Source organism: Lepidochelys olivacea (assembly GCF_965140295.1).
Source record: "Lepidochelys olivacea isolate rLepOli2 genome assembly, chromosome: 7".
Classification (NCBI taxonomy): Eukaryota; Metazoa; Chordata; order Testudines; family Cheloniidae; genus Lepidochelys; species Lepidochelys olivacea.
In genome coordinates this window covers 52,066,590-52,075,832 of record NC_140417.1, presented here as the reverse complement: position 1 = coordinate 52,075,832, position 9,243 = coordinate 52,066,590, and the positions used below count along the sequence as shown (strand labels likewise).

Here is a 9,243-nt window from a genome sequence, read left to right as displayed (position 1 = left end):
ATCCTGCTCTTTAAAAATGCCCTTGATTGAAAGGCTTTAAAATAGGCCAGGAAATCTGTACTGACATCCTTGTTATGTTGCCTTCAGCTTCATTGTTATTATCACTAAAGTACGGCCGCTTCTTGCTGCTGAATTCGGCAGAAGCCAGGACATGATTGTTTTACACACACACTCCCCCCGCACATTATTCAGTCTATACTTGAAAACATTCTATGCTGCCTGCTGCCTATAGCCCAAAAATAGTTAATGTCTCTTTCCAACAGCTCCTATCAGTTATAGTAAGAGGCAGACGCTACCAAAGTTAGGCAACTTTTTAACCATACACTAGCTCTGAAACCCTTACACATACAGAAGTGAAACAGACATCCTGTTTTTCCCTCGGGTGGAGTGAAGCTTGAGTAATAGTGTGGTAAACGCTCTGCAACCCTCAGCTCCAAGTACCGTTACTCAGACCTACATGCAAGCGGAACATTGGCGCTCACATCTGCCGCCACCTTATTACACAGTGCCATAGAAGAGTTGGGCCACATGCAGGAGAAAGGAACCAGCTTTTATTAGTACAGAGAAGCTCCCTGAAGAAAGCAGAACCATTTAGAAACGTAGCAATTGAATTAGTGTTATTTTTTTAAGTACACCACCTCCTCCCTTCCCCAAGCCAACAGGTACTGGTTTGTGTTTGGCACACCGCAGCTAGCATGCAATAGAGAGGATACTCCCCTCCCCACCCCCAAGGTCTTTGCAACAAGCTCATTGTGGGCAGCTTTGTGCAAGGATTAGGAATAATAGTAAAGTACTGTGACTAAGAATGGTGTCCCTCTTCAGAGGGAACAGGATGCTATTCCTCACGAAAAATGGGCCTAGTCAGTTGTGCCTTGATTACCCAATCCTGCATTAGTTTGTTTCCTTAGGGAAAAATCTTGTGTGACAGCCAACCCCCAAAAAAGCCATGAACATTATTACTCAGCTACTTGTCTATCCACCAAAATTTTACCAATAGAGTTAAAAAGATTAACTCTCACATACCCTCCACAGACACTTATTCTGGTATGAGAGAGTAAAACCCTTCCCAAGTGACATACACTAACCTGAAAAAAGCCATTCTTATACCAGCATGAGTGCCCACACTGGAGTTACACCCATATAACTATATCAGTTTAAATTCACACCTTATCTTTTACTAGTAAAACTTTCCCATGTGCACAAGCCCCAAGTCGGAGAGACCAGATATGGTACTTATCTGTTATTTCCTCCATGCCATTTCTCCCACAAGTTGTGGTCTAACAAGTCCCTTGTGCACAAAACATAACAATGTTGATCTACTTGATGCTGTATATGACCCTGATCTCCAGCTTAAGACGCAGAGTGCCCCCCATTCAATTTTGTTTATTGTTCTCTGCCTCCTGTCTAGGGCATAGACAGGAGGCAGGATGTTACAATTTCTTGCACATCCTGCACAAACCATATTGAATTAAAATTTTCAATATTTTAGGAGTTCATTGTATTAAAAATGAAAGTGTTTGTGTTATTGTGGGATTAACTGGAAATTCTCTGGGAGGAAAACAGAATTAATGCTATCCCTGGAAAGTATTGTGAGCTTCGGAAGCTGATGCTGAACCACACAGCAGACAACTGATCTTTGGTGACAATACATGTGAAAAGGAATCCTGAGGCAGACTGCAAACTCCCAAGAGGGGCTCAGCCTTTGAAGCTTCATTCTTAGGGTGGTACGGGACCTCTTGTCTGCTGCTCACTTGTTACAGGAGAACAGTTCAGACACCGGCTGTATAAAGGAGTAACTGACTTACTCATAAGGGTTCTTGTACTGAGCATGAGGAACCACAGGAGAACTTCTAGGTGGGGTTTGAAGGACTGTTCACTGATTAGTAGGCATTTAGGTTCTTTTTTTTTTTTTTTTAATAGTATGTTTTCTCTGTAATGCTGTTACCTTCAGACAGGGGTGGGCAAACTTTTTGGCCTGAGGGCCACATTGGGGTTCCGAAACTGTATGGTGGGCCGGTATAATGTATTAAATTGCTCCCCGTAGGAATGTGCTATTTACAGGGTGCTACTTACGGCTGCCAGTCCTAGTGCTCTGAGTGGCATGGTAAGGGGGCGGGGAGGTTCGATAAGGGGCAGAGAGTCCCAGGGGCAGACAGGGAACAGGGTGCAGTTGGCTGGGGCAGAGATTCTGGGGTGGGGGGGGTCAGGGGACAGTTGGATGAAGCAGAGGTTCTGTGGGGTGGTGGTCAGGGGACAGGGAGCAGTTGGATAGGCGTGGGAGTCCCAGGGGGCCTGTCAAGGGGTGGGGGGTGTTGATAGGGGTTGGGGCAGTCAGGGGACAGGGGGGTTGGGTCCCAGGGGGCAGTTAGGGGTGGGGGTCCCAAGAGGGGGCAGTCAGGAGACAAGGAACAGGAGGGGATTGGATAGGTGGGTGATTCTGAGGGGGGGCAGTCAGGGAGCGGGAAGTGGAAGGGGGCGAGGGCCAGGTTGTTTGGGGAGGCACAGCCTTCCTTACCCACGTGTAGTGTATTAAATTGCTCCCCATAGGAATGTGCTACTTATGATGTATTACTTACTGCTGCCAGTCCTGGTGCTCCCTAAGTAGCACATTCCTACAGGGAGCAATTTAATACACTACACCCAGTAGCTCTCGCAGCCGCGCAGCCCGGCAGGACCTCACAGCCCTGCCACCCAGAGTGCTGGTGGCAGGGCGAGCTGAGGCTGCGGAGGAGTGACCAGGGGCTAGCCTCCCCAGCTGGGAGCTCAAGGTCCGGGCAGGATGGTCCCACGGGCTGGATGTGGCCTGCAGGCCGTAGTTTGCCCACCTCTGCCTTAGGAATAAATGTCCTTGCATAGAAAGAGCCATGGGGTAGTCTAACTGTGGTACTTACAGTGGTTACTGTCTCTGAGGAGAAAAGTACAGCAGGCTGACTTAGGCAGCCAGGTGTTGCTGGGGAGGTCAGTCCAGGCAGGGAGCTGTGCAGGCTGGGTCAGGAGGCAGAGAGAGACGTCTCTTCCCAAGGAGGAACCTTCCTGAGGAGCCTGGAGCTGGTGCCCTTGCTGGGCCACAGAGGGAAATACAGGTGCAGTTGCCCTGAACTGTAGCACAAACAACCTGATATCAGGCACTGTGTTTGCAGAGCTTCTGAATCAGGGTCCAGTACACCAGTGAGCTAGCAGATCACTTTACAAAGGATGCTCACAAGCTCAAGGTTAAACTGATCATCTGATTGGGGTCAGGAAGGAATTTTCTACCACGTCCAATTGGCTGAGACTTGGAGGGGTGGTGTAGTGGCTGCCTTCCTCTGATGCATGGGGTGTGTATTGCTAGGCTGGGCATGTCTCCCTATATTATTTCTCTGCCATTGCAGGGCCCTTAGGCATTGGTGGCACCTCAGCCTCACCTGTTCTCTGTGGCACACAACAGTTTAGTTTCCTGGGGACTGAAATGCTTTAGTCTAACCCACGTTATTGGGCTCTGTACAGGGGTAACTGGGTGGAATATAATGGCCAGTAATATAAAGCAGGTCAGACAAGGTGATCAAAGGCCAGAAGGGACCATTAAAATCTTTAAAATAATGACAGTGCAATGTAGCAGCCCATTCTGCATAGCCCTTCAAAACTAAAGAAGCCATAAGACACAAATACCAAACTCCCCATGGCTAACCAGGCAGTAATCTTACACAGAAAAAGACAGACATCTGGTCTTCAGAAATTTTATTGGTAACACAAAGGCTCACAATAAGCTACCCAGATTCAGGGCTGCTTCCCCTGCGATAGTTTGCTAAAAATTCACATGCAATTTTTACAGAATACATCAAGTGCTCCTCCTGAAGAATTTGGAAGAAGCACCTTCATGAGTAAAACTTCCATGGATAATAGCGTTTTACTTGCAGAGCTGAAGAGAGAGAAAAATTTCAGCAGGACTTTGGCTTGGTTGAGAGCATTCTACGGGACATGCTGAAGGAGCTTTTCAATATCATCTTGGATCTTGATCGTTTCGAAGTGCCTGCTGTAGCGCTTGAAAGGCACGCCATCACGCCCAATGAGGAATTTCTCGAAGTTCCAGGAGATGTCATTCCTGCACACTGGAGACCAGATGATGTACTGCGGGTTGGTCATCAGCGACATTGGATCATCATGTGGGAAAGGCAGTGCCTCCTTCAGGAAAGTGAAGAGTGGGTGAGCATTTGCCCCGTTCACATCACACTTCTCAAACATGGTGAAGTTCGGCTCATAACCATTGCCAGGGCGGACATGCTTTAACGAAAGTAGAATCTCCTCATTGGTAGCGTTCTCCTATTAGGCGAGAAAGGAAGTGTGATCTAGTGCAAGAATAAACATCAACAATTGGAATGTATTCAGACAGAACTTCCATCTCCATTACGGGAATCAAACAAGCATGCCTCTGGCACAGAACACGGGAGCCCCTAGCTATCTCTGCTCACCTTCAAACTGTCAGTTCTCTTCCCAACAGCTGTATTAGGAGCCAACAGCAAGGAGGCCAGCTGCACAGGGCATGAGCTTTCAGGGGGGCTTCTGGCAATGGGGAGTTAGTCAAGATTTGCCCTGTTGTCAGAAACTGATCCTCATACTAGTCTCTCATGTGAATACCATCTTCTAGAACTAGGCAGCCATTTTGCAGGAGTCCTGTGCTAACATCCGATGAAGACAGCTGTAGCTCACGAAAGCTTATGCTCAAATAAAATGGTTAGTCTCTAAGGTGCCACAAGTACTCCTTTTCTTTTTGCGAATACAGACTAACACGGCTGCTACTCTGAAACCTGTTCTAACTAATCATCAAGTTAAAAGGCAACACGTCTTATCTAAAGATGGGCAGTCAGGCCAGGATGCTTTTAGTTAACATGACTTCCTGTGGTGCTAATATCAGCAAGGCCTGGGTCTGCCACACTGCAGCACAGTACATGAAACCATGTTCATGAATCAGGTACACCAGCAAAAAGAAAACCTTACTCCAGGGGTCAGCAACCTTTCAGAAGTGGTGTGCCGAGTCTTCATTTATTCACTTTAATTTAAGGTTTTGCGTGCCAGTAATACATTTTAACATTTTTTAGAAGGTCTCTCTCTATAAGTCTATATATTATATAACTAAACTATTGTCGTGTGTAAAGTAAACAAGGTTTTCAAAATGTTTAAGAAGCTTCATTTAAAATTAAATTAAAATGCTGATCTTACGCCGCCGGCCCCCTCAGCCCGCTACCAGCCTGCGGTTTCATTCACCTAGCCCGGCAGCAGGCTGAGCAGAGCCTGTGGCCGGGACCCTGTCTGGCAAGGGGCTGGCAGCCAGAACCCTAGACCGGCAGCGGGCTGAACAGGGCCGGCGGGCACGACCCCAGACTGGCAGCGGGCTGAGGAGTCAGTCCGCTGCCGGTATCGGGTTCAGTCTGCTGGCTCCTGCCAGCCAGGGTTAGGGTTCCGGCTGCCGGCCCCGCTCAGCCCGCTGCCCGTCTGGGATCCCGGCCCTGCTCACACAGAGTGGGTACCTACCTTCTCCCTTGTTCTAGCCCATTCTCTTCCTCTCTCTCTGCACTGAGCTGAGGGTGGGAGTGCACTGAGCACAGGGCTGGGGATGAAAGAGCCAGCTGGGGGTTGGGGTGTAGGATCTGGCCAGGAGCTAGAATGAGGGAGGGGCCTCAGGGTTGGGGTTTGGGTGTGGAGTGCTTACCTGGGCAGCTCCCATTTGGTGCAAGGGGTGCAGGTGAGAATGTGGGGGGGTGCAGGAGCTCCCGTTTGGTGCTTGGGGTGGGGGTGGGAATGTCGGGGGTGCAGGAGTCAGGGCATGGGGGGGCTGAGTATGTGTGGGGGGGTGCAAGAGTCAGGGCTGGGGTCATGGGGGGTTGCAGGGGTCAGGGCAGAGGGCTGGGGGTGTGGGGCAGGGTCATGGGGGTGCTCCCAGCCCCCTACCCAGAGAGGCTCATGGCAGGCAGCTGGAGGGAATATGCCCTGATTCCGCCCGCCTTCCCCAAGGCCCCGTACCCACCTCTTCTCCACCTCCTCCCCGGAGCAGCGAGTGTGCGGCTCTGCTTCTCCCCCTCCCTCGCAAGGGCCATCAGCTGATCAGCGGCAGGGAGGGAGAGGAGGAGGGGCAGGAACACAGCACGCTGAGGGAAGAGGCAGGGAACGGGGGAGCTTGCCTGCTCTACAGCAGCAGCCAGCAGGACCAAGCTTCTTCATCCTGCGGGTGGGGGGGAGGGGGGCGGCGGCGAAGAGCAGGCCAGGGCGGGCAGGATTTTTAATGGCACACTGCTGCCTGCTGGGGTCCCAGCCTGGGTTTGGCAGCGGGCTGAGCGGGGCCAGCAGCTGGGACTCGGCAGGCAGCAGCATGCCATTGAAAATCGACATATGTGCCATAGGTTGCCGACCCTTGCCTTGCTCTGACATGACACTGTCAGTCTGTTCCCCATTTGCAGCACAATGACAGAGGAAGTTACCTTTGGGTCTCCAGCTTGAAGATTTCTTTGGGGCTGGTGGAAGGGAGTAAGAAGGAGGTAGTCCAGAGAGTAACCCTGGAAATACAACTGAAGAAGAGTTTACACTGCTGATCCGCAATTCAGTGGGATCAACCCACTTTTCATCATAGACCCAACAGCAGGAGCTGGAGCAAGAACATTTGAAAGCGACACAAGCCTTCAGTTCCTAGCACCTGTGTTCCTACACTTGGGCAACCTTACAGAAGAAATTTAAGAGCTGCCTAGCTGATAGCAGAGCTCGCACAGCTCCATGTTGCTCCATTCTGCAGCTGCTCCCAGGACCCTGCTGACTGTGCAGAGTGAGGTGGGATGGGATGGGAGGAGGGTGCTGATGTCAGGGTGTCCCCTTTCCTCCACCTCTGTACCCCATCTACGCAGAGAGGGCAGAGGGGTCTGAATGGTGAATGTCTGAGTGCCTTGGTTAAAGAGACAGTGTACTGTTTCTGAGTAACAGCTGTGTTAGTCTGTATTCGCAAAAAGAAAAGGAGTACTTGTGGCACCTTAGAGACTAACCAATTTATTAGAGCATAAGCTTTCGTGAGCTACAGCTCACTTCCTCAGATGCATATCGTGGAAACTGCAGCAGGCTTTATATATACACAGAGAATATGAAACAATACCTACTCCCACCCCACTGTCCTGCTGGTAATAGCTTATCTAAAGTGATCATCATGGTCCAGGATCGCCTGGGAGCTGTTAATTATCTCATAGCATTCCCCACCTCCAACCGAAAGCCTAAGGTGTACCATATTAATTCTCTAAAGCCCTTTTATTCCAGAGAATTAAAGGTTTGTCAGTTTACAGCCCAGGGAGGAGACGACGCTGAGTGGCCCAAAGGTGTCTACTACGAAGGGAAATGTGCTGGTGGTGTGGAAGAGGTGAACCTCTCCATGACCCTTGGGCGTATGCAGCGACAGCAGATCCAGGAGCTGTACACTAGCTACGCACCAACGTTCTCAGCCACCCCAGGACTGACTGAACGGGCATACCACTCCATTGACACAGAGCTCCAGGAAGAAATCCCAGCCAGTGTTTCACCCTAGCTGAGATTTTTTCTGAAATTTCCCCAGCACACACGCATGCACACGCACACACACACAGTCTCTGTCTCTTTCACACTCACCTCCCATTTCATAATTTTTATTTCTCTTACACTTAAATTGCCCTTGATATCTTATTTGCTAATTCACAATGTTGTTTATTTTGCAACAGTGCCTGGTAACTAGTGCCAATTAAGGAGAGTCTGTTGTGGCCCTGAACCTTAGTTACACTTGCAAGTGTTACCAGAAGAAGTAGTAACGCTGAACAAAGAAAGACTGCAGGTCTGTTTGCTTTGTCAAAACACTTCCCCTTTAGACCCTTTATTACCCCGCCCCCTACCCCGCCCCCAGCCCCAGGCTGTTTTGCTTCCCGGCAATGCTGGTATCTGAGTAACATTCTGCGATAACGCCATGCCAGCTAGCACCCCAGCCAATCCACTTAGCTTCAGCCACGGCTTGCTGTGACAGTGCATGAACATGGGAATACAGGGCAAGCACAGGAAACACTAGCAGCAAGACACAGAGAGAGAACAGGATCCCCAGCAGGCTTGTTGCTAGCCCCATCACGACGTTTATACTACTACTGTTACCGGTTAGCTAAACTAAGGCGAGCACGGGCATGCCTACGTCTGCTCCAATCATACTGCCTAGGTAGGCACAGCCCTGGCAGGTCTGGAGCTCTACGCCACTGACAGTGCGGGGCATCGCAGTCACTAGGCCAGCTAGGATGTAGTCTGGCCAACGGACAGGAGGAAGACGTGCTGGAGGCTGAGATGTAGGAACCAGCTCTGAAGAGTTACGGAGATTTATCCCTTTGGGGGGCACGTGGGGAGGCAGCAGGGCCAGTGGAGGGACGGCTCAGGCATTTAACCCCCTTCTCCTGAAACCGCCCTAGAGCTCACGCCTTATGCTAGCTGCACAGCTGCCCCACGACCTCTGTGCAGGGGTCAGTGGCTGTAGCCGGGCCCAGGCTCGGAGGCCAAAGCGGCAGCAGTAGCCGGCCGGGAGCCCTGGGGCACAGGAAGCAGGTGCAGGGCCTCCCGAGCTGGGCTCTACAAGCAGCCGCCTCCCGCCCCCGCTCAGAGAGCGGCCCGGCCTGTTCCCGCCCGCCCGCGCCAGTACCTGGTGGCCGAACTGGTTACAGGGGAAGGCCAGCACGGCCAGCCCGGGCCCGTAGCGCCTCTGCAGCTCGCTGAGCTGAGCGAAGTCCCGGGCCGTGGTGCCTCAGAGCGACGCCACGTTGCTCACCAGCAGTACGCGGCCCAGGAGCGAGCCCAGCGCCAGCGGTTCCGCCGCGCCCAGCGGCCGCGCCTGCAGCCCCGCTAGCCGCCCAGCCGCCATGAGGTCGCGCTAGGTATGAGTGGGGAGCCGCGCCCGGGAAGGAGCCGCTGGGCCGCCCCGCCCCGCGACGGGGCCTGGCCAGGTCCTGCCCCCGAGAGGAGCACGCACAGCGCCCGGCTGCGAGAGTTCCGGGGCGGGGGCCCAGTAGGGCCCGCCCGCGGCTCAGCCCCAGCAGCAGGAGCCCGGTCGGTCAGGCGTCTTCGCTCCCCGGAGGGTAGAGCTATAGCCGTATCGTGGCTGGTCTTGCTGTGCCCTGGGGTCCCAGTGTTTTCCCCAGGCAGTGAAATTCGGGGGAGGGAGGGAGTGAGACCGTGAGAGCGAAGGTGGGCTGTATGGCACCATAGTAAAAACTGAAAAAAAATTCATTACCA

The 9,243-nt window shown here is 52.0% G+C and overlaps 1 protein-coding gene across 2 annotated transcripts; it reads right to left on the bottom strand.

Moving 5' to 3' along the window:
* Positions 1-3,700: 3,700 nt before the first annotated feature.
* GPX1 (glutathione peroxidase 1) lies at positions 3,701-8,975 on the bottom strand. Of its 2 annotated transcripts, none has more exons than XM_084634331.1 (2): positions 8,780-8,975; positions 3,701-4,299 (listed from the first exon to the last, which is right to left on the bottom strand). In XM_084634331.1, the coding sequence occupies exons 1-2, from the start codon at positions 8,870-8,872 to the stop codon at positions 3,949-3,951; spliced, it is 444 nt and encodes a 147-aa protein (XP_084490457.1). In that variant the 5' UTR covers positions 8,873-8,975; the 3' UTR covers positions 3,701-3,948. The 2 variants fall into 2 exon arrangements, with proteins under 2 accessions (XP_084490457.1, XP_084490456.1); XM_084634330.1 differs by having other exon boundaries at positions 8,654-8,971.
* Positions 8,976-9,243: the final 268 nt, after the last annotated feature.